The sequence below is a fragment of the Centrocercus urophasianus genome, unplaced genomic scaffold, assembly GCF_019232065.1.
Source record: "Centrocercus urophasianus isolate 14NV4802_14NV808 unplaced genomic scaffold, USGS_Curo_1.0 seq_13, whole genome shotgun sequence".
Classification (NCBI taxonomy): domain Eukaryota; kingdom Metazoa; phylum Chordata; class Aves; order Galliformes; family Phasianidae; genus Centrocercus; species Centrocercus urophasianus.
The window spans coordinates 43,484,156-43,509,094 of NW_024884475.1; the positions used below are offsets into that span (position 1 = coordinate 43,484,156).

Here is a 24,939-nt window from a genome sequence, read left to right on the forward strand (position 1 = left end):
AGCGGCCGGGGGAGGGTGGAGGAGAGAGGCGGGAGGAGGGGCTGGGCTGTCGCCGTCCCCGTCCCCGCCTCGGCCAGGCGGGGCTCTGGCGGCGGCACGGCCCCCTGCGGGGGGGTTTTGGGATCGGTCACCTTTGGCTTTAGAGTCCGAGGTCCAAGTGAGCCTTGTGCGGAGCTGCCAAGGAGTGAGAGCTGCAGCCCGCTGGTTCCAAACGGAAAGGAAGACCCGTCGCTTCGACCCTGCAGCCAGTAGAAGCTGGAAGGGAAACAATGCGGCATACGGGGTTTTAAAGCAATTTCGTTCTCGGTAAACTCCCGAGTGCTTGAGATATTTTGTTGGTAGGAGCTCATTTCTGAGCAGGTGGCGTCCCTCCTAGTGCTGGGAAACGCAGGTGGCACACCAAGAGCTTTCAGAAATTCATCACGGCTTCATAAAAGCACACATCCCCAGGGAGCGTGCGGTGTGGGATGGGCCGCGGCAGCAGGGCCCAGCGCTGCAGGGCTGCTCCTCCATGTGGGGAGGGCCGTGGGCATGAGGACTTTGGAGCTGCGTCCCTCAGTGCATCACCTTTACAGCTTGCTCTGTGAGATCTCTTTGATGTGCCTCCAGGGCCTTCCATCCCACCTTTGTCCCATCTTGGTCTCCACCGTCAGACATTGGTTGTGGAATCACAGAATCACTAAGGTTGTAAAAGACCTCTAAGATCACGCAGTTCAACCACACACCCATCCCTACCATGTCCCTCTGTGCCACATCTCCATGGTTCTTCAGCACTCCCAGGGATGATGATTGCACTACCTCCCTGGGCAGCCTGTGCCAGTACCTCACCGCTTTCTGAGAAAAAATTATTCCTAATATCCAACCTGAGCCTCCCCTGGTGCCATTTGAGGCCATTTCATGTTGTCCCATCACTGATCCCCAGGAGAAGGGGCCAATCCCCACTTGACCACAACCTCTTGTCAGAGAAAAGTAGGAAGCAACAAGATCTCCCCTGAGCCTCCTTTTCTCCAGACTGAACAATCCCAACTGCCAGTTCATGCATACTAGACTCATCCTGCCTCTGTTTCCACTGGGCTTTTCCTACTGGACAATGGGGAACCTGCCTGGTAATTTACCTACCCCAGAAAGGAGACCAGCTCCAATACATGCAAGTGCTCAGAATCACAGTTTTCCTCCTCTTGATGCCTTGCAGCACGTGGGTGATCCCTGACCACGCTTCACCACATCAGTGCTCTTGATGAGGACCAAACTGTGCCCACCTTCCTCTCATGATGCAGAGGAGGCTCACAATACGGAGGAGGAGCAAGAGTCCTTCTGCCCTGACATTGGGTGTCAGGATCTGCCTCAAAGCTATTTTTCACACAAGAGGATTTTCACATAGCAAACCCCACTTCACAGACCTCACCACAGCTCAAGGTGAAGCAAAGGTAACCTCTGTCAGGGATGGTTTGACCATTGCAGGCTGGCTGTCATTTTGCTTGGCTCTTCTCCAGGGAAAGAGGTAAATAAGAGAGAAAGAAGGAAGAAAAGAGAATTGCTCAGCATTTGTTTTCATTCCTGGGACATGCATGTGTTCTGAAAATAGATATACCACCTGGTTTTCCCGTCCTGTTTCTTTCCACTCCCGAACTGGAGCAGGGCTGGACAAGAAGCATCGCCCACCCAGCACTGGGGGTGGGAGGAAGGGGCCACGGATCGCTCAGAGCTGCGGCACATCTAAATACAGCACCTGAGCAACTGTTCCTCAGCTTAAGTGATAGCCCTCATTTTGTTAGCCAGATCAGCTCTCATCAAAGCCATCTGTTCCTTCATCCAGCTTTTAAAATATTTTGATAGACTTCATTTTTCCAAATGCCTTGCTGCTAAACATGTGCCATCTGAGTGTGTGCACCTGCTGGTGGGAGCAACAGGCATGCTCAAGGTTTGCTGGGGGGACCATTGCCTGCAGAACACCCCCCCTAACCCTAAGAAGTATCCCCGGGTCCCAGCCCTCCAAGTCAAGCTCTTCTCAAATTGCCCACACTATCCCCCACCAAGAAAAAGTCCCTAGGGTTTGAGACTGGAGCAGCAAGTGGAAGTGACTAAGGTGACCATCACCCTCAGTTAATACTGTGCCTCTCAGCTCTGATAAGCATCAGTTCACCTCTGTATTTTATGTTTTTCACTGCAGCTTTCCCTCAGGCATCTTCCAAAGCCCACCATAGGGCTTTTGTACTTCTGTCCTAACTGCAGACTTTGCTTTTGATCTTTAGGGATGCATCTGGTGTGGGACAAAGGAATGGATTCACCTGTGCTGGGCCCAATTCCAGTGTAGGTCCAATTCCTCCCATTCTCCCTTATCTAGTGAGGCTGCAGTTGCTATGTGTGCAGCTGTGGAAGCCTGGGGTTCCAGCTCAGGGACTGGGCACTGCTGAAAGCGTGCTGTGGTGGCAGAGGGGCACTTGGGCTTATGTGGAGGAGCAAACAGCTCCTCTACTGCCTCTACATCAAAGGAAGATCCTTAGGAAAATTAGACCTTGATTCCTAGAGGTTGAGAAAAGGAGCCCCATAACTTCCTGTGAGACCCTTTTTGTGTGATAGTACAGCTACAGAAACAGCCCAGGAGCAAAAATATTGAGGTCCAACCTGAGCGTGTTTTGAGGGCCACAACGTGGCAATTGATACATCATCAACCTTCACAAATCCCTGCACATCAAGAGCCCTCCAGGATGCAAACACCCCAGATCAGCTGACTGAAGCCTGTAGTGACATCACTGCACTGACAGCATGGTCAGGGCTCCAATGGACACTGACCTTTCAGAAGAGTGGCTTATTCCTAGGATCCTCCTTCCCAACCGCCTGCTTTAATACCAAAGGCCAGAGCACATTTCCCATCTGATGGGCTGGTTTTCAGGAAGGTTAGCTGATAGTTTCTGGATCCAAGAAATTATCAGCCTGAGCCAGGGGGAATGCATTTGCTTGGCACAAGCTGCAGGGTGAGATAGGGACACAAATATTGCCCCGCCTGAAAATCAACCGCTGAGCCCCAGTAGCAGACACACATCCTGCCCACACATCCACTGCCCACACAAGGCACCTGTGCTGGAGTTCTGCGTCTCAGCACTGTGCAGGACCATGGCACAGTGCCCAGCACCCCATGGCACACGGCAGGATTGCCTCTGGCTTTCCCCAGCACAGCAGCAGGGCTGCAGGGCAGGAGTTCACACATGAGCTTTCTGCTCCACTTGGCTGCCTTTCAGAAGCTGTTAAGTGAACCCTGATGAATTTCTTAGCTGTGGAGCTCATGCTCTCCGCTGAGCCTGTTTCCAGGTGCAACTTTGACACCAGGGGGGTTTTGCTTCTGTTCACCCCCTTTTCCAGGGGATTGTCTGAACGTAGCAGAGCCCATACACCCAACAGAAGTGCAGATGGGGTGAAACAGAGCCTGGAAGCTCCGCTGTAATCAGCAGCCACAACCTCAGCTTTGTTCCAGTTGTGCTTGGTTCTGTACCCTGACCATGGTGTTACACCACAGCCCTAATGGGATTTCATCAATATTTGTGTAACCAACCACACACTGGAAGTTACAACAGAAGCTCTCCTTCAATTACGTGCCAAGTCCCAGCCCATGCAGAGTGTTTATCTGAACTTACTCAGGACAGAAAGGAGAAGACCTGCTTGGGGGTTTCTTCTGTGGGAAGGAACAAATGATATCTGAATCAACATTACATTTTCTCAGAGCCTCACCTATTCTGGCAAAAATCATAAAATCATAGAATAGCCTGGGTTGAAAAGGACCACAGTGATCATCGTGTTTCAACCCCCCTGCCATGGACAGGGTCACCAACCACCAGACCAGGCTGCTCAGACCCACATCCAGCCTGGCCTTGAATGCCTCCAAGGATGGGGCATCCACAACCTCCTTGGCAACCAAGTGCATCACCACCTTGCAACCTGTTCCAGTGCATCACCACCTTTGTGTGAAAAACTTCCTCCTAATACCTAATCTAAACCTCCCGTGTCTTAGTTTAAAACCATTTCCTCTTGTCCTCAGCCTCTGCTGAATGTGAGAGCCCACAGCCTTGAAACTCTCAACACAAAAACACTCCTGAAGAGGAAAGCAGCACATGCTGTTCCTGCCTTAGCGACACTCCACAGCTTCCCTGCTGCACTGTATGAAGCTACAGTCCTGCAACCCCACATACTGAGGGAGACCACACGAAAGAATGCAGCCAAGATTGTTTCCATACCAGGGAGGTACCTGAGTTCTACTCACATTTGGGACGTTTACTTGGGAAACATCATTTTTTCCTGCAAAGGATAAATGATTTTTTTTTTTTTACTGGCTCCACCATGTAGTGAAAGTAGAGCTGAGGAAGTTACAAGCTCATGCCTAAGGCATTTGATAGAGGATCTTTACATTTCCAAATGATGGCTTACCTTTGTTTTTCAAAATCACAGCTAAACCGCAAACAGTTCCAAGGTCTCAAATCCCTGAGTCCCACTGGAACTGGCGTTGCTTCAAGCACACCTACAAGGAAAACAGCTGTTACCTTGTTAAAATCTCAAGTGGTCAGGCTGAGAACAGCCAGTGTCACTTTGTGGGGCCGGTTGTTGTTCTTTTCTTACAGCACAGGAACTTACAGGAATCAGCTTTGGGAAGTCCAAGTAATAGCAGTACAAAAAAAAAAAAAAAAGAAGAAAAAAAAAGGGATCTACAGTGTGACAAAGATCAGCAGGAAGATGTGTATGTAAGCAGCTGCAAAGTGCTTTCACTGCAGTTCTCCAGACAGGAAACTACATAGACAAAACGAAGGAAGAACCAGTAAGATGCATTTGTATCTTCCCTGCTTCGCTCCTACACTCAAACATCACCTCCAAGCCTGTCTCCAGCATCAGTGATCAATGATTTTTGCAGCCCATCAAACTCAGAGAGAGAAGCAACGCTCCTGACACTCCTACACTTCCAAGCAGTAGGTAGGAAACTTCCTAGCTTTCTGCACAGGGCAGCAGTGAGACGCCTCCCGTCACATGTGCAATTCCTGTGCCAAGGGCCACAGATGCAGGTAGATACACACTGAGACACACACTTCTGGCACAGCCCAGGCCTTTCAGCAAATTGCATCGGGAACAAGGAAGCAATCCAATCTCGTGGTGCCCTTCTGTTTGTTAACAGTCCCCTTCCACTGAGGAGGAACACACACACACGAAGGGGGTAGATACCTGCAGATGCTCTGCTCTAATGGAATAGCTGGAAACACAAAGTGTAACAGTGCTGTACTTCTGACAAATGACAAACTCAGCCCTTTGCTGCTGGAGGCGTTTCCAAACAAAACGCAATGGCCGGACTAATTCATAACTGTTTATTGTAAAACACTCAAGAGTTTAACATCATTAATGGCAAATTAACACTGTTAAAACACCTGCTGGATGAAATACAGAATAAAGACAACTCTTATATCATATGGCAACATTTGAAAAACAAGAAACGAGAAAAAAAAAGAATCGATTTTTAACTGTGGTTTTGTTGCTGTATTTTTTTTTTTTTCTTTTTCTTTTTTTAAACTCTACATCTTTCCTGAAAATACCTGGGCTGAGTCTCACTTACCTTGAGCCACTGCCGTGCTCCAGGCATGGGGCCGAGCAGCCTGAATCGAGCACCCCCTAGCGAGGCGTAAGGCGGCGACCTGCTTTATAAATGAGAATCATGCCCTCTATCTTCAAAAGTGCTCCAGTGCTGACAGTACGAAGCCTTTCTCCTGCACTGGCTAACATCTAACACTAAGGGCTGTATGTTCCATTAACTCCGCATGCTTTTTTTTTTTTTTTTTCCTTTTTTTTTTTCCTTTTTTTTTTTTTTCCTTTTTAAACAAGGCAACCATTTAGTTCAGAAGCTACATAACTGTCTTTATATTTTGCTCAGAAACCAATAGATGTTGCATGCAGCTGAAATTTTAATAGAGACTCTGACTTCGATAAAGGTCAGTTTTCAAAGACCCACCAGTCAGAGGCAGAAAAAAAAATGCTAGCGGCCTCTTGTGCAAAAGGAGCTACAATATGCATGCATTCATGGCCATGACTGGTTAGAATATAACTCAGGTCTCCAAACATCGAAACTGAAGCTTCTTTTAGTTTAAGACACTGTTGAGCTCTATATCTTTACAAATTACAATGTGTGTGCAACAACAAAGGAATCATCTCAACATAGCGTCAGTTTGTATTTTGGCCTGTATCTTCAACACAAAAGCCTGCTCAGCAGTAAATGGTTTTCATATTTAGCAAAGACAGCGGCGCGTCGGTTTGGCTAACAGGGCTAACAAAAAGAAGGAAGCAGATTTTCAAACTAACAGCTGACTAATTTTAGGCTGATTTCTCCCCTTTGGCATCCTGTTTTTCTTGGCGCTCTTCCTGTTCCTTACCATCGGTTTGTAGCTGGAACAGCACATTGTGCCCTGTCCTGCCCTGTACCCTCCCAGAAACACGTCTCAAAAGCATGTTTGATTAATAGTAGAAACAAATTCTCCCCTAACTGCACTTCGAAAGGATAATTAGTTCCTCCAAACTGCAACGTTTAACCATGAACAAGCAAATTACAACGTATTTCAGACATAATCTACAGTGACTAAAATTAGTTTAACTCTAATATTAAATAATATAGAACATTTTGACGTTTAATAGTCTGAAGTTTGGACATAAGACAGCTAATAAGGAAGAAAAGTCAGAGCCGAATCTATTCCTGTGGAATAAATTCAACCCATCTGAAAAAAACTAATTTTACCCAGAGGAAAATAACTCTGAGCAGCGTGCGACGGTGCTGACGCACAGAGAAGCATTACTCTTCAAGCACTGCCATCTCCAGTCCTTTCCTTGCGTGCCTGGATCATCTCCTTTGGAGCTTGTTTCCGGTCAGTGACCAACCCCAACCAAAACATGAAGTCAATGAACCAGGTGGTGGGGTTGAACTTCAGGCCCAGCTCGCTGGCTGAGTAGTCGAAGGGGAAAGTGTGGTGGTAATTGTGGAAACCCTCACCTGGGAAAGAGAGAAGGTGTTAGGAGACTGCACGGCTGGCACACTAAGGAACTCAGGAACCCAAAGCCGTGACCCCACTGCACATTATGCTGCACCTCTGTCTGATCTCTGGGGCACACCCACAACTGGTCCCATTTCAGCACTTTTGATTTTCCCTGCCTGGCCACAACAGCTTCAAGAGGGGCGACTGGCAACCCATCAAATAGCAGAGTCCACTTTTAGCAGAACAATGGAGTTTTCTTCCAGCACATGCTGCCTCCTCCAAGCCCTACCTCAAAGCGGCGGCTAATTGCAGGTGCCCACAAACCCTAACCAAGGTGCAGCAGAACAGAATTTGCTCTCAGTTTGCAAGCCTCTACCTAGGCCTGCAACACCTACCAATGGCTCCCAGAGTGACAAAGGTGTTCTGCCTGGGATTGATGTACTTGTCATAAGGGCGGTTGCCGTACATGTGAGCGGCGCTGTTGACCAGCCAGGTGACGTTGAGGGATATGGTGTAGCGGAGGATGGAGGCGAGGAAGTAGGCGTTCCACAGACTCTCGCCCCAGAGGTACCATGGCACAACGGTGGGGATCACAAAGCACATCAGCACGACCGAACTCTTGTAGTACCTAGAAAGAAACAAAAAGACATCAGTGCTGTAGTAGGAATGATGGCAGGGTAAGGCAAGCGCCTGTAAGAACAGTTGGCTGATGGTTGTAGTGCAGAAGAACATGACTGGAGCCAAGGGGATGCAGAGGGACTGCTTCCTGCTGGTGGGTTTTAGGTTTGAATCAGATCGTTCCAACCAAGTCACCTGTCTCTTGACATGACAAATGTCAGAGCATTTATCTGTTGTGACAATCCTGGCCATGCTGGCATACTCTAAACCCAAAACCTCCACATCTACTGAGTGTGCAAAGCCTTGGAGAGCACTTGGTACCATAAGCACCTACTGAGAGCTACAAGGGATGGTTGTTGTCATTCCTGTCCTCTCTAAAGTCAGTGGGGTGAGTACTCACCTACTCACCTGCACTGAAAGGCACTAGAAGATGTGGGGGTTGGAAAGTGCTAGGTAAGGGACAATCATGACTATTATGATACTATGGACAAATGCCAGAAAAAAAAAAAAATGCTGCTAATCCAGAACAAAATTCAAGAATGGAGGAAAAGGCTTGACCTAAAAACCTGTTTTTACATGTCAAACTGAAATTCTATCTCAGCAGCTCTTAGCTGTACCCAGTTCTTTGGAGCTTAAGGTGCTTGTTTTTTCTAAGAGAAACCACGCTGATGTATCAGGAACAGTGTCAGGGAAAGGACTGCTAGTGATCCCTATTTTTACCTTTCAAGACAGATTTTAGCATCATTAATACTGTTTCCAAACAACACTCAGAAATGCTTACAGCAAGCAACCTGCTATTAGCAAGCTAGCAATCAGCTTTCCATTTCAGAAAGGCTGTCCTGCCACGCCATTCTCCCCAGCCTTGGAAGACAGACAGCCTAGCAGTTCACAGCAACAAAAGCCTTTGCCATGGAGGAGCACAAAGCCAGCAACCAGGCCAGCATGCCACCGGCTCTGTCAGAAGAGTCACCTCCTCTGCAGAAAGCAGTTGTGTGGCAGTGACCAGGGCGACTTTTTTGGTCTCTGCCTTTGTGTGGCTGTCAGGGCTCTCAGTAGTCTATGAGGAATGTAGGAACTTTCATGGACTGCTGCCATGACTGAGAAGACTAAGTGAAAGTCTTGGATGAGAGGAAAAAAAAAAAAAAGAATGTACACGCAACAGAGCATGTCCCAGCTCTGCCAGCACGAAAACTGTGCCAACTCCTACATGGGCAGCCAGAGGATGATCCAGGTACTGCATACTACAGCTGGGGAAGGAGCAGTGCAGCACAGAAAGTTTCAGCTATCTGCAGTCACATTTTACATTTTCCAGACACAAAGAGATCTCCAAACCCTGAAGCAGCAGGTAATGCTGGGGATGAAAAGCCAAGGCCCAAAACCAGAGCAAAAACCCCAACATTCAGCACTTGTCAGTAATCTCCCAAGTCCTGAATTCAAATCCCAAGAACAGGCATTTGCTAAAACTTTGCTGCACAAAACCTACACCATCACTACACAAAGTCTGCAGCACAACCAAGGCGGCAGAGCCTGCTTCCCACAGGATGCTGTCATCTTGGCAAAGGCATCAACACAGCCAAGAGGTGCTGCTGCAAACTGTGAAGGAGCCTTTGCAAACACCCACTGCTGACTGAGCCAATAGAAGTGACAGAAAGTGGAGGGTAATCAGTTCCTCCCTCCTGCAGTTCCTCTGAGGAAGGGGAGATTCTGCTGGCGCACAGCTTACTCTAATGCAGAGGCAACACAGATTGCAGAACTCAACCAAATGCTTCCCTTATTCAGAAAATGCTCAGAAATGGGTATATGTGGTCTGCAGAGCACCTATACCAAATGCTTGCTGGCGTGGAGCATCTTCCATTTCTGCCCACTCTGCAGTTACTCATGAGGAGGACACAGCATGCTGCTCAATTCTCACCTCTCACAGATTGCGTAAGCAATTTGAACTCAGTCTCATGGGAGACAAATAATCCTGTAACGGATGACAGTCCCGAGAGAGGAAGCCAGTCTGAGCTGGCCCACCAGTGCCAAAGGTGAGTTTGCAGTCAGAAGTGCGCTTTTGCATTTAGGCAGGTTACGATTACAGCTTTTACTGCAATGATGAAAGCAGAAAACCAAGAGCCCAGCAGCTTCTGCTGTGGCTGTTTTCCCACCAAGCCCTGGATTTTGGAGAAAGATGAGAACAGGGCACGCTGCCTGCGTAGCAAAGCTAGGCAAAACAGGCTGTGAGCATCAGGCGCGTGGCCACAGTATCAGGCAGAGGGATGGCAGCGTTACTGCCTGACATCAGGGTGGCAGAGACCTCATAGGGGACAAAGGGAAAAGGTTCCAACAAGGAAGAAGCCACGGCGACATGTCAAGACCCCTCCATCGAGCACCACAAGATGGCCACACACTCCCACTTACTTTCTTTGGAATCTGACAACGGGGTCATCCAGAAGATCAGTGAAATCCAGCTTTCTTCCCTTTTCTATGACGTCTTTGTGCTTGCGCACGAACAGCCAGCCGATGTGGGAGAAGAAGAAGCCACGGCGGGCATTGTGTGGGTCTGCATCTGTCTCCGAGTACTTGTGGTGCACACGGTGGTCTCGGCTCCACTCGTAGATGTCATTCTGCAGAGAGAGCAGAAAGCCTGGGCACTGCTTCTGCAGAACCACCACGGTTCCTTCCCCACATGGGAACGACAATCAAACATCCACGGGTGCTCTTAAAGACATTTGGCGACTCAAGGTTGTGGCTGGTTATTACTGACACCCTCCAGGGAGAAAAACAGCACTGAAAATGGGACAGAACTTGTGGAATGCTTCATGTGCCTTCTGCTAACCTACACAGGATCTGAACGTGCTCAGCTGTTCTGAGGGATGAATCTCTCACAATTAAAACTGGCATTTAAGTTACTCTTTTGTCTGCAGGGATGTGTACAAGGTTGAGACATCAAATGAAACGTACCTACTTTTTGGGAAACGAGTCTTCAATTTGCAGCCAGGCTGGAATAAGAGTCTCAGGCCCACAAGAGCAGCTCAGTGTTGAATGCAGATCAGATACAAATTAAGTTCAGTCCTGCTTCTGCTCAAACTGTCAGCAGGTTCAAGCCACTGAATTCCCCGGGGACTGCAAGTGGCACTGAGGGGATGGCAGGGAGAAAAGGGTGGATGGCAATTTCAGAACTGAAGCAATGCTTTCTAAGTTTACTTGACTGAAGAGATTTCATCCACCCAGTTTGCCTGTGCTAGTCTTGTTTCTGCAGCACTGCTGAGCTATTACTATTATCACAGAGAAACCTCTGGAAAACTCAGGTCACGCACTCATCTGTGAATTCATAGTACCAAAGTATTTTAAAAAAAAAAAGTTAGTGCCTGAATATACAACAGTCTGAGCTTGAATCAGAGAATGCTTAGCTGAGTGCCCATCTCTCTGCTCTTTCTGTCTTTGCACAGCCAAAGAGGGTTCCAGACAGTAATACCAAAAGAAGGAAAGGCTTGGGTTGCTTCTAGGAACAGCAGTAGCACCCACAACCACCAACTACAGCAGCTTTGGTCCCAGCAGAACCGAGGAAGCCATCTGCGGTGTCTGTCAAGAACCACAAAGCAGCAGCTGGCAAGACAGAGGATACACTCGAGGACACAGTAAGCCTGAGCTAACAACTGCGAAGGTCTGTATTCAGTGAAACAAAAGCTCTGTGCTCAAGGTGTGACTGATCATTCCTTTCTCTCAGCTACCAACATTTGAGAGAATGTACAGAGGCCACCTGTGCTGCTGAACTCCAGGAATGACTGCAAATAGAAACTAAAGAATTTGGTTCAAATGTGTTAGAGTTCAATCTCAGCATTGCAAAGGTGATCTTTAAGAGAGCCCACGGAAGACAAGTGAGGAACAAAAGCCCATTGCACGGGAAAGCAAACCAAGTGGAGCAAAGCAAACCAAACAAGATCACCGAGCTCCTAAACAAGAGCAGATTTTTACCTCGCTGCCATTTTTTTTTCTTTCTCCTACAGGGAAATGAAAGGGAATACAAGCCTCTGCAATGCTTCAAGTGGCAGATTTAGTCCTCAGTGGGTGTATCCATAAGACTACAAAATGCTAAGATCAAGTCATTTAAAAACAAAACAGGGCTATGCAAGAAACACACTTAGGAGGGGTCCTCTTTCTTAATGAGAAATGATCTTTCAATTGGAATTACTGAGCAGTTTGCCACAGGAATGCTTAATAGAACTATGTGTGGCACAACAGGTAACCAGGTCAAAGCAATGATAACGATACTGTGAGAAATTAACTTGGCTTCTCACATCGCAGAAAACACCTGCAGGGTCGACAAAAATGTGATTCCCCAGATGAAAGGACTGGAAAGCTGTGAAACAACTGAACTGCATCTAATTAAAAAACAAAAAGGCTAAGAGGAAATACAGGCCAGAGGCCAGAACTGTTGGCAATACATACACCCAAAACTGCAGCATTGTGCATGTAAATGAGAGTGATTAATAGCAACCATTTTTCAGGAATGTGTCACTCTTGATGAAGTTTCAGGTAAACACAGGAGTGAAATCCTCACCAAAGCAGAATGTCAGCATCGTGCTGTGACAGTGATGCAGACAAGAGGTTTCATTAGCAGATCCCTTCATCATCTTGCAGACCAACGCATGACAAACTGGGATGCGTAACAAAGAAACGGTGAAAAATGCAGTAGGCAGCAGGGCAAACACTGCTGCATCTGATGGTGTTTCAGAGGACATGCAGCATGTCACACCCATACCCTCATGCACCATGAAGTCATCACTGTGCAGAAGAGTTGCTCCTGTCCTTCAAGAAGGCAGCATCCAGGTATGCTGCAAGTATCCTCAAAGCTACCTCTTCCTCCCAAAGCCAACAGGAGGGAGAAGGACCTGAAAACTTGCTCATTGCCTGTTTGTGGTGGGGAAGGCAATGGATGTTATGATAGTTAGGAGCAGGCCTCAGTCTATTTAAAATTTAGAGTGCGTGGTTTGGCCTTTTGTTTTCCTTCTGATACAAAGCTGCACAAAAGTAGCTTGGAGGTACTTTTAAGTACTTCACTGCCTCAAAATCATATCACAACCATAGCGAGAAGCAATGATGAGGCTTGTGGCAATTCAGCATGACACACTCATTCGAACTACACAGGAAAGGTACGATGTGCAATAAAACAGGAGGACAGTACCAGGGGGTTGCTCATAACTCAAAGTGGTTGTTGAACATAGTGAGCAAAGGCTTTGTAAACCTCTGAAATAACAAAGCACCACAAAGCAGCAGGAATATGGCTCAGAATTAAGGTGGGAATCACAGTAAAATGGGACATATCCCTATATTCAAACAAAAGCTCTTTGTAATGTGCAAAGAAACCAACAAGATTGATATTCTCCACCTTAGAAAGATAAATCAAAGACTATTCACCCTTGTTTTATCCACTGAAAGGAAAACGCTGAAAACTCAGGGCACTGCACACATGTGGTACCCAGTGCCACAGGGAGTAATGGCAGCCAAGCCAGATAAGTGTAATGTTAGCACAGATGCATATAGCTCTTTTGAACAGCCAAAGGAGCAACTAAATTCACATCACATTATCCTGGCTCTGGGCTACCCCCTACAACCACCTGAGTGTTACAGAAAGATTTTGAAGTCTAAGACTGCATATTAGGAATTACAGAGCTCAAAAAACACTTCTTGGTAACGTATTTAAATCCTACTGTAGAAAAGTGCTGCATCAAACAGAGAAATTACAATGGTGAGAAAGGACGTCTGCTCTCCTTTCTGGGCATGTGAAAACCCCTCAAAGCCTGGCTAGACAAAGAAACCTGATTATGCCAACTTATCTGCGCGAGGTTGGCCCTTACACAAGCTTCTGTGTTGCCCTCTGAAGCGCGCGGCCTGGCCTGGGTTAGGAGAGCCCCTGATCGACGCATGTTCAACTTGATCCTTAAGGAACCATTGCTCCTGGGCTGCCTCTTAAGCGATGCTGTGTGGGTGGTGAAAGGATCTCTGCGTCCCCTAGGCCAGCATTGTGCATCATCAGTGTCTTCCTGCTGATCGATATATTTTCACTTTTGATGTTTGTAAGCGGAAGTGATCCCCATACAGGAGATAAAGCTGCCTGGAGGCAAAGAATGAGGACAGGCAACCACAATCCCACCTGGAAGGCCATGGAGTTAGCTGCAGCCAGGAAGATCCGCAGAGGCAGCTTGGCTTTGTATGAACGGTGGCTCCACAAGCGATGTGCACCAGCCGTCACGCCCAAGGCTGTCATCAGGAAACAGAAATATGCTGAAAGAAAACAAAACACAAGGTGTGCCAGGGGCCAGCTTTTTTATTTTTGCTTTCTTTTCTTAAAGTTGATTCTTGTCCCTGCTTGCCCATGATGCCTCTGGGAAGGGTCTGGAGATGAGGTAAGGACATCAGCCCAACGCTGCACAGCGGCCCTGGGGATGCAGTATTCCTCCTCTCATCCCCTTCACAATTTGCCAGCGTGTTGTTCAGGGGAGTCTGGCAGCAACAAAGCACTGTGCTGTGATGCATTTGCATCTCAGAATGCATCTCAGAAAAGTTGCAATGACAGTGCCAGCCTCATCCAGACAGGTCTTTGCTCGAGTCTCATCTGCCACCTAACTGATAAGCATCACTTCCTATTCCTGAAAATACAAACAGTGTCAGAGTTCCTACAATAAAAACTTCTCTCACCATTGTGAGCTTATGAATCAGTACTATAAATGCACCAGGGATCTCCGCATTCAGTCTCTTTCAGCTTCAGGAACTGCCTTTCCTTTCTGTAATTACAGATTGATTAATGATTGGCTGAGCAAACTTGTTTTGAGCATTTTTTCAGATGGCCAACACAGCAAGGAAGTGGCTCTTTTCCATAGGCACCGTGCTCTAGCTGCAGCTGGACACTGCCTGGCACACATGTGGGATAGCAAGGAGGGACGTACTGTATGGCCCCAAACAAACCAGGCCACTCCAGCGGCTCCCATTTCAGCTGTCCAGCTGTCATGATAGCAGACTCTCATGTCTCCCTCCTGTAGGGAAGCATTGATTTCTCATACTGTGTCTTAAGAATACATGCTCACTTAACAAGTGTACAATTGAGAAAATAAATAAAAAAAGTGGATTCAAACAACAGGAACATCACAGGACAACCTGAAAGGTGTTTGCACGGTGTAAGGTGATGCGCTGTTTAGCCATCCTCCTGCCACCTCAAACACACAGGCTGCTTGAACCAAGGAATGTTTTAGATGTATAGATAGTATTCAAGGAACGTTTAGATGTTGTGTTGAGAGACATGGTTCAGTGAGAACTACCAGTGATAGGTGGATGGTTGGACTGGATGGTCTTGTAGGTCTTTTCCAACGTTGGTGAGTCTATGATTCTATTCTATGAAAACACACCTATTTTTTAATACCTAAAGTGTTCCTGGAACAAAAAGGGAAACCAAAGTCTTTCTCACAAATGCAGCATACAAACGGAGTCAGAATGATCCTAACAATGACAAAACATCTCCAAAACCTGCTCCATCAGTGAGGGGCCACTTCCCTTTTCATCAGGCTGCAGCATTTCTGCTACTCCTGGAAAAGGCTCATATGTGCAGGTTCATCCAACATGAAAAGTCTATCACCAAATTCAGACTCCTGCTTGCTTCCTGAAGAGAACACACAAATGAACCAAAAACCGTAATATGCATGTTATTTACACATTTTGTTTTACAACTGTCAGATCAGTAACAATGCTGGCACTGCAGCTACCTTGCAATTGTTTCCCCTGCAGTCTCGCTGTTCTCATACTTTGCTCTGTCACTGCGAGGACACGGACTCCTCTTACACAGAGAGGGGAAACCTACCCTGCCATCTTCTGTATGTGATATTGAGCTGTAGCAGGCTGATGAAGCAAGAACATGGCAGAAACATCGTTAAAAAAGGCCTTCCAAACTGCTCAAATGACTGTAATTGTGGGAACAGATCGGTGACACATCCAACACTGACATTATCCCAGCAACATAAAAATATTAAGGCTGAATCATCAAACAAACATATTGCCCGTAGGTTTTATGGCTGGTCAACCTCATGCTAGTCCTAGGGGCTGAAATCCTCTTCGTTCACCTGTCTCTTCGTTGCAGGGGGTTGGTATTTAAGGAGCATCTTGCATTTGAATCCCATTTTCGACCATACTGTTAATGGAGACAGAAGGATCATCAAGAGGAATAGCTCACTAGGTCTTCTTTAATACATGCCGAGGGGATCTTTTCCTGGCAAAGCAATGCTGTTTGTTTTTCGGTTTTTCAAAGGAGGAATTGTAACAGCGAGAATCTTCCTAAAATAAAGGCTGAGGGCTGAAGCATCCCTAGGAAAAAAAATATACTCAGGAGTTCAGTGGCCAGAGCAGACAAGTCCTGTTGGGCAAATGCATGATGCGAAGCAGAAGGAGAAGCATTTCAGAGGGGACCCTGAGGATGAGGGGAAATGGATCAAACAAACGAACTGGTGTGCAAGGACAAGGGAGAGAACGTGTGCATGGGGCTGTGGAGAGGATGCAGGAGAGAAAGGAGCGGAGGTTCGTGCACTGTGCACACAGGGAGCTGGCGGGTTGCTAGGCTCCAAGTGCACAGTGCCTGTGCACAGCTGCTATTTATGGGAATGCGCCAGAATCAATAGGCAGAAGATTTTTATCCAACATGCTTATTAATGACCTGAAACAAAGGCAAACAGCGTATTAATTATAACTGCAGATGATGCTAAATTTGGAGCAACAGTGAGAGAGCTAAGAAACACAAAAGGATCCGTGCAGAAACAGGGAAAGCATAGCTCAAAACGAGAATCTGCCTGTATAGAAAAAGCGAAGTAATGAAGCTTAGGGCCGTGAGAACAGACAGGGATCTGCAGTGAGGATGTGACACTTGGGGAAGCAGGTGCCTGCCAGGAAGATCACCAACAGCACATAAAATATTCTGAGCTTGCAACACGATAGGGCAGTGAGACATCAGTGTGATGTTGAACAGCAGGCACAGGGGTATCATCTCACAGCCGGAGAGAAGCACTGCAAACTACACCAGGCACATCGTTTAAAAATGGATGGGATGGGAGACTGGCAGCATAGAACATTTGAGCCAGCTTTTTCAGAACAGCTCATCATCCCCATGGATGGATTTCCAGAAACGCTTATTGCACCAAGTGCCAAACTCCAATGAAAATGTGTGTCTGCAGGGCCAACCTCTTGCAAGGATATAGGGAGATACTGCCACAGTCCGTGGCAACTTCAGAGGCATCAGAAAATCATTCCTTACTCTACACAGTTGCTTAAATCAGTGCAGATCTCTCCCTCAGGTATATTAAACTTTGTTACATGCCAAACATTAAAATTTGAACCTTTTTTTTTTTTTGTTTGTTTTTTTCCTCAATGCACGTTGAAGATGTGATACCTATTAGTGAAACCAGTGGATTCTGGACGGCTTTTGACCCTTACCTGGTTGTAACAGCAGCAGACCAACCAAAGCCAGAAATGCACTGGGCACTGGTTGCACTCTGCACACCTGAACAGACAATGCTGGCTCCTGGCATGCTTCTCAAGTAGCCGTTTCAAGAAGCCACTACTATCAGCTAGCAACCAGCCACACGTTGCCAATGTCAAACATAGCCCAGTTATGGTGCCAATTGCAATCATCTCTGAGGGACCCAGCAGCAGATACGAAAATATCAGTTGCGAGACAAAATCGATTGCACATCTACAGTGGTGTGACTGTCAATATCTGAATGTGCTTTAATGTGCAGCGGTCGCTTTTCAGAGGAAGACAGCAGCCGTGCTGCTTGCTGTGGTCGTGTTAATGCCAAACGCAGTGGGCAGATAGCAAAAGGGCCCAAAGGAGCAGGCAAGAGGCACTTCTTAATGTTTCTTTCCCTTATTTCTTTTTTTCCCTCTTTTTGACTTTTGATAACTTGACTCGTTAAAGTAAATAACAATTTGAGGGCTTAAACTAACAGGGATGGACACGCAACATTTGTGAGGTTACACGCTGACATTTACCTCTGCTTATTCAGCCACAGCAAAACTGCTTGCTAGGGCATTTTTAATAATTGAATGCATAAAACTCAAGGTCTTCCATCAGGCTACAAGATCTGCGTGAGAAACACAAACAGTAAGTTGCTCAAGCACAAACTCAGCATTGCAAAGCTGACTGATCACCATAAATATGCAACACCACTGTACCTGACAGCCAGGATTTTTCTAAAAATTACATTGCATCTGCATCCGCGTTCCATTCCTCGTTTATGGGTTTTTTGCTGTTGTTCACTGGTAGATCTAGGACTAATTCATGATACCACCTAACCTGTCCAAACTCAGAAAGCGTTGCCCTGATATTCAGCGGTGGCCTAACTTCTTTTCCACCGGAGACACTGAAGGAAACCTGCTCTCCTGACCTGGAACTGCATTTACTAAGGAGGCAAACCTCCCACCGTGGGCCCTGCCAAGAAAAAAACACTGAGTCGGTGCTCTGGCCCCAGGGTCTCTGCTGGCAGACGCGGCCGAATGGCCACCCCACTGTCGGCTGAGCCCTGCTAACTATCAAAGGCTGGCACCAGGAGCACCTCAGGCTGGATTCAAACCAACAACCCAGAATTAAAAAGAACCATTTCCCCGAGTCACCCGCTGCACAGCGCGCGCCAGCACTCGGGGGAGCCGTGCAATCATGTGAAGAGCAATCGTGTGAAATCTCAGGGCAGGAGCGGGTTCATCTAAAATTAGATCTACGCATTTTCTGAGCTGCTCTAAATGGAACTGGGAGAGAAAGAGAGGAGATGAAACATATTGAATGGATGTGGGGAGGCAGAGTTTGGAGCTGCAAAGAAGACTAGTTTGACTGTGGTGCTCCAGGACAAGCCATCTGTCACAGCCTCCCGAGCTCGCCGTCACCAGCCTGGGAAATCCAGTCTGCCCCTGCTTCAGCGCACATGCTCACGTATGCACTTTCAGGAATGTTCCCCAGAGCCAGCCCTTTTGGCTGAGTATACAAAAGACTTTATTCCGGTTGGAATAGCAGAAATGTTCACTTTGACAACTGAGGCCAAAGTGACGTTAAAAAAAAGCCAACAGAGCAGTGGAAATTGCAGATCACAGCGAGAATTCCAGAGAATGCTAAAATTCCCCCAGGAAGCACATGCAGATTCCCTGAACTCACCAGCAATGGAAGATGGCCTTAAGATGTTGAACAGCTTGTATTTTTAGATCAAAAGAGAAGGCTGGAAGATGCTCCGATTTCTCTGAAATTTCTGTGCTTCTGTGTAGCCTCTCTCAGCTCAGCCGGATCCTGCGTCATCACAGAACCACGGGCAGATTTCACTTCTCTCCCCATGACCTCACCACTGCCCTCAATCCACGGGCTGGCTAGGGCTCCATTGGCTTTGAAGTGTTCTAGAAATGCCAACAGTGCCAGTTTTGTCTCTTTCCTCAAGGATGGAAAGAAAGAGTGTTTGCTTGAGCCGTCAGCCCTCAGCAAACTCAGGCACATGGGTCTCTTCCGCTGCATTCGAGGTGGGAGCTAAAGCCATCATCTCCTAGAATGACCTGTCCCAAAACCCAAGCTCAGCCCTATGTGTTTGTGGCCTCTGCTCTACCAGCAGCCTCTTCTCCCTCTTGGAAAAACACAGCTCTCCTCTTGGGCATCACCTGAGGAGCCAGATAAGTGGAAGCCCACTCCAGAAATCCCATTCTCCTGTTGTGGAGCAGTGGGGGCACACAGGATTCCTGCTGCCAGCAGCTAGCACTCAGCTCTCCCTTCTTGTTCACATCAGCCTAGCTTTACTCAGTACAGTAATTCTGAATGCTCTCTGGCAGGGTATCATGTTTTATTGTTAGCCTCCATGGTGAAAATAAAATCTGATTGCAAGAAATTGCTCGGCTTCAATTATAACATCAGCGTTAATTGCAAGCGCAATCGTAATTGCAGGGAAGGAAGGCACAGTGGCAGTTTGAGGATGCATACTAAGTTCTGTGGGTGAGCTGACATTTCCCAGCCCAGCCCTCCCAAAGGAGCAAGCCACTCCTCTGACCGCAGCGACCAGAATGAGCACAGATGAGCCGGTCTGCGTGGCTGTCACTGCTCTGCCTGCTGGCATCTCCTGAAGAAGAATGAAATGGAGACAGGGGACAAATATATGTGCTTAAAGCTGAACATGGGGAAATCACCTACAGCAACAGCTAGAACAGGAACACTAGGAAAAGAAAAACATCTGAGCAGCAGGAGCATCACCTCAGCCAGGGCACCTTGGAGCAGCGAGGTCTCTGCAAGATAAGGTGTTGTGTTCAGTTCCTGCTCCCTGACCCAAAACCTTGCCTGCAGGAATCACTTGAACGTAACCACTGCAGGACCCAAGGGTTCTCCCAGCAGAGTGGCAGCAGAAGCAACCGTGGAAGTTTTAATCAAGCATCTCCAATCCATAGCTGTGAAATGGAGACAGTATTTACACTTCCTTCCTCCAGAGAGGTCCCAGAGGTGCTGAGTACAGCCCATTTGTAGCCAGGATTCTTATTTATAGCCGTCTGCACAAAGCTTCCAACAAAATGGGAGCTTCTGTAAGCGAGCACAGCATGCACAGAAGTGGTTAATGCCCAAAACCTGTTCATACCACAAAAGCCAGTAGATGGCACTCAAGAATACGCAAGCCTTCTGAAATGTGCAAGCCCAATAAAACTTGCATCTGCAGTGCACACCAGCAACATGTGCCTCATTGCACAGGTCACTCCCTGCAAGGACTGAGGAAGCAACTGTGATCCTGTGGAGACCTTTGGGGACCACAATGACCCTGTGCCAGCAGCACAATGCCTTTCAGCCTCCCAGAGATGGGATGCCAGCACAGTAGCACCGACATGTCCCAAACACCTCCAAGTACAGGGTGAGAATCCTCCCCTCCCACAGAGCACAAGGCCATCCTCTTCTCCTACTCTCAGGCTCTGGCAAGTCATATCAGTGTGTGAACCAGCAGCTGTGCACCCAGGAATCAGGCAGCCAGGGAGGCACATCCTGAAGATATGGGTTTCTGAGTATCTCCTATCTTAAAGCAGTGATAGGCCACGCATGTGCCAGTTTTTCAAGTCATGAATGCCAGTAATGCTCAGCAGCCTGAAAGAAAAGGATTTAAAATAGATGATGGGTTCATACTCTGCTTTGGTTTGTTGTTCTTTAGTATTTTTGGCCTACGTTACGTGCTTCCACATCAGAGGGCTAAAAAGCAGAATTTCAGACCCTTACGCAGAGAAGGGGACGTACCTTGGGCACAGTGCTGGAATGTGCCATGGGACAAGCCAGGGCTGCTCAATGGCTTGCACCCATCAGCTGCTGTGCTACTCAGCCAACGCAGTCACCAGCTCATGGAAATTTCTGACATGAGTAATTTTGTTGTTTTTGTTCAGCTTGGACAGAAACCAAATTCCAGGGAGGCACCAGGATGGCCCTGAAAGCCTCTGTTTTACCCAGTTTAAGCACGCATCTCTTGAAAGATAACCCAGTTCCCAGCGCTCCCCAGGCAGTCTGGTTGCATTACCCAGAGCTGGTGGGGATCCTGCAGCTCTGTGTGTGGCACGAGGAGCAGTAACACGGGCTCCCAGTGTTAGTGCAGGAGGCAATGGGAACAGAGTAGTACAGATAATCCCGAGTAAACACCCTACCGAGCCTCCACTTGCCAACATTTTCCATTGTCTATTATGTACAGCTGGACAAGCGTCAATAAATTACCAGTGGAAATGGGTCCTGCTGAGCATGCAGTTTGGCTTGATCAGCTGTTTCCTAGGTGGTACTGTGGCAATTTCAGCTCCGCTTAGGTGAATTGAGAATCACCAAGTGGGCTCAGCACAGAGCACCCTGCCGCCTGTCCTAGTTACAGATGTCTCTGGAGAAGGCAAAGTAATGAGCCAGGAAAGCACTGGTGAGCTTCTGGCAAACGCCCGCATCGTGCCATGGGTTATGCCTGGTGCTGGCAGCGGGAACCACACTCAGCACACATCTCCCTATGGCTTGCTTGTAAGGCAGCAAGGGACAAGGCAATGAGATGGGTAGTGCAAGACTACCAGTGAGCTATCCAAGTGCCGAGCTTGGGATAAGAAAGAAAACCACGTGTGGATCCAGTGAGGGCCGCAGCTTTTCAATTCACACTCTCTAATGCTCAGCCCTGTCCAACATAAGCCTACGTGGCACGGAGGGACATGGTCAGTGGGTGATGGGTTGGTGGTCGGACTTGGTGATCTTAGCTGTCTTTTCCAACCTTAATGATTCTTCATCCCTACCAAACTTCACCACAGTGCAGCCCACCAAGTGAGGCTCTGCTCCTTAACCTGAACAGCAACAACCCTGCCTTTGTCTGCCCCGACCCCAGCGTGGCAGCACGCACTTCTGCTGGAGCTATTCTGCAGGAGGGCTGTATTCTCACGGCTGGAGCCAGCGCGCCCACTCCCTGCTGAAGAGCCGTCATAAAAGCTCCCGTAAAACTTGGTGGTCTGCTGCCGGGCGCCTGTTAAAACAACGACGTCGAGAAATGGGAGGCTCTCATCTGCGAGAAGGGCATTAAGTCACAAAGTCGTCGAGACACGTTTATTATTTAACACCTCGGTAAAATCGACAAGCAAAAGATAGACCTTAGAGAATGGAGGGTAATTCAATCCTCCTGCCCTGAGGAGCTCCCTAATAAGGCACAGAGGAATCGGGGGGTTTCGACGCAGGAGAAGGAAGCCCACCTGCCCGCCGCAGCCTCGAGCCCCGATCCGCTCGCGGCGCTGAACAAAGCAGCTCCAGCCCGCTGCGCTCCCCGCTGGCTCCAGCGCAGCCCGCACTCCTCTCTCGCAGCCCGGCTCCGCGGCGGCTCTCGGCCGCATCCGCACAGCGCCGCGCCGCCACGCGGCGCTCTCCCGGCCGGCCCCGCAGCCCGGTGCGTCCCCCTCCCGGCGGACAAAGGATGGCCGTGCCCCCTCCCGACCGAAGCGTAAAAACGGGGTCGTCCGCGAAACCGCGTCCCGAGGGCTGGCTCTCCGCGGGACCTTCCGCGCCAAGCATCGCCTCTCCAGCCTTCCCGCGTCTCTCCGCCCGGCTGCAGAAACGGACGGACGCGAGCCCACCGTTTCTACAGCAACGGGCGGAGGGCCCACAAAGGCGTCGCCGCCGCCGCCTCGCGGCCCCGGCCGCCCCCGCCGCCCCACTCACCCCACAGCAGGGTGAGCAGCTGCGCCCGCGGCACCAGGCTGAGCGCGTACACAGCGCCCAGGTGCAGCAGCCCCATCAGCACCACGTTGCGCCAGACGATGGCCTGCCCGCCGCCCGCCGCCATCTCGCCGCCGCTCTGAGGGGAGGGAGAGAAGGAGAGAGGGAGGCGGCCCGGCCGGGGGGCGCCTGGGGGCGGGCGGGCGGCCCGCTCCGCTCCGCTGCCTCTCCTCCTCTTCTTCCTTCTCCTCCTCCTCCTTCTCCACGGCGCTCCCGCACCGCGGCGGTGGGAGAGGAGGGGAGGGGACGGGAGCCCGCCGGCCCCGCATAGCGACAGCCAATGGCCGCCGCCGCCCGGCAGCGGTGCCGCCCGCCGCCTCGCTGCCGGGGCCCAACCGGCGCGAGGGGTCCCCGACGGCCGTGGCGACGGCCATGGCAACGGGCAGGGCCCGCCCGGAGAGCCGCGCTGCGAAACGGCGGGTGCGGGGGTGTGGCGGGGCGGCAGGAGCTCCTCCGTGACCGCACCTGGTGCCCGGCAAAGGAGGGGCCCTGCGCGGAGCCGCTTGTGCCGTGCAGGAGCGGGGCGAGCCCCTCTGAGCCGTCGCGTGGCTCCCAGGGCTGCCGCTGGGCAGGGCGCATCGTTGGCCAAGAGGGGAAGGGGATCCTTGGCTGCGTTGCAAAGAGTGCGAGTGTGGGAGAGCAGTGTGAAGGAGATGGTCCTCCTGCTCTGCTCTGCTCTGCCACGGTGAGGCCACATCTGGAGCACTGTGCCCAGTTCTGGGCTCCCCAGCTCAAGGAGGACGGGGAACTTCTGGACAGAGTCCAGCGGAGGGCGACAAAGATGATCGGGGCCTGGAGAACCTCTTGCATGGGGAAAGGCTGAGGGAGCTGGGGCTGTACAGCCTGCAGGAGGGAGGCTGAGAGCAGATCGGATCAGTGCTTATCAATATCTAACGGGTGGGAATCATGTGGGTGGGGCCAGGCTCTGTTCTGTGCTGTGCAGGGATGGGGGCAGTGGGCACAGATTGGAACGCAGGAATTCCGTACGAACATGAGGAAGAAGTTTCCTGTGAGGGTGACAGAGCACTGAACAGCTGCCCAGTGCGGTCATGGAGTCTGCTTCTCTGGAGATACTCAGAACCCACCTGGAGGCTTTCCTGTGTGACCTGCTGCAGGGATCTGCTCCAGCAGGGGGCTGGGCTGGGGGATCTCCAGAGGTCGTTCCAACCCCTGTGATTCTGTGTGAACCTCCACTCCCGTGCCCAGAAACAACCACTCCAGCCACAGAGCAGCACCACCAGCATTTGCCCTCGCTCTGTGTGGCCATGAGCAGCAGTGTGTGTAGAGGCAATGCTCTTTCACAGAGCCCTCTGGCTACTCAGGGCCATGTGGCACACAAGCCCAGAGTGCTGTTAGTGCAGAGCACACAGCATGGTGTGCTAATTAATTACTAACAACACCTCCTGAGGCAGTCAGCAGAGAGGATATAATTAAAGCCCCCCCTCTTTTTTTTTCTTCTTCTTTTTTCCCCCTGATACATTTTAAGCATTCTTCTAGAATCCTCCACCTGGAAAAAAAGAAAGAGGACAGTGGCAATGAAAGAAAGTGAATAGTTTGCAGGGATGCAACTGGAGCCACTGAGTGCTGCTGCTGCCCTAACAACACACTTCTGCTACTCAAAACGTTGACAGTGTTGGCCCCATATTTTTTTTTTTTTTCTAGCAGCCACCCAAGGGCAATCCCAGAAAAGCTATTGCAATGAGACTTCTGGCCAATTCGTAGCTCTGAAGCCTGTGGGAACCTCAATCAGATCAGTCTTTTTTGAGCAAGGGTTGCATTAAGCATCCCTATATCTCCTGTCTGTGCCCCACAGGACCCCAATTGGCAACAGGCACCCAGGTTGGCACACAAAGAGTTGGGGCTGGAAACTCAGTCCCACACTCCCCCATCACACTGGGCACATCAACACTGCTCCTGCTATCAGCATGGGATTCACCATCTCCCCACCTGTGGCTCAAGGACTCAGCCCAGCACCAGCAGTCAGGGAGTAGAGGCAGCCACCCACATTGCCGGTATAAATCTCTTCTCACCGAGATTAAAACTGGGCTATTTGGGGCCAAATTCTTTTAGCAGTGTAAATTGGCAGAGCTTCATTGC

The 24,939-nt window shown here is 49.3% G+C and overlaps 1 protein-coding gene across 1 annotated transcript; it reads right to left on the reverse strand.

The window, feature by feature from the left end:
- Positions 1–5,363: 5,363 nt before the first annotated feature.
- Positions 5,364–23,421, reverse strand: SCD5 (stearoyl-CoA desaturase 5). The gene is made up of 6 exons (XM_042812463.1): positions 23,062–23,421; positions 22,786–22,921; positions 13,747–13,877; positions 10,011–10,216; positions 7,388–7,620; positions 5,364–7,009 (listed from the first exon to the last, which is right to left on the reverse strand). The coding sequence occupies exons 1-6, from the start codon at positions 23,419–23,421 to the stop codon at positions 6,819–6,821; spliced, it is 1,257 nt and encodes a 418-aa protein (XP_042668397.1). The 3' UTR covers positions 5,364–6,818.
- Positions 23,422–24,939: the final 1,518 nt, after the last annotated feature.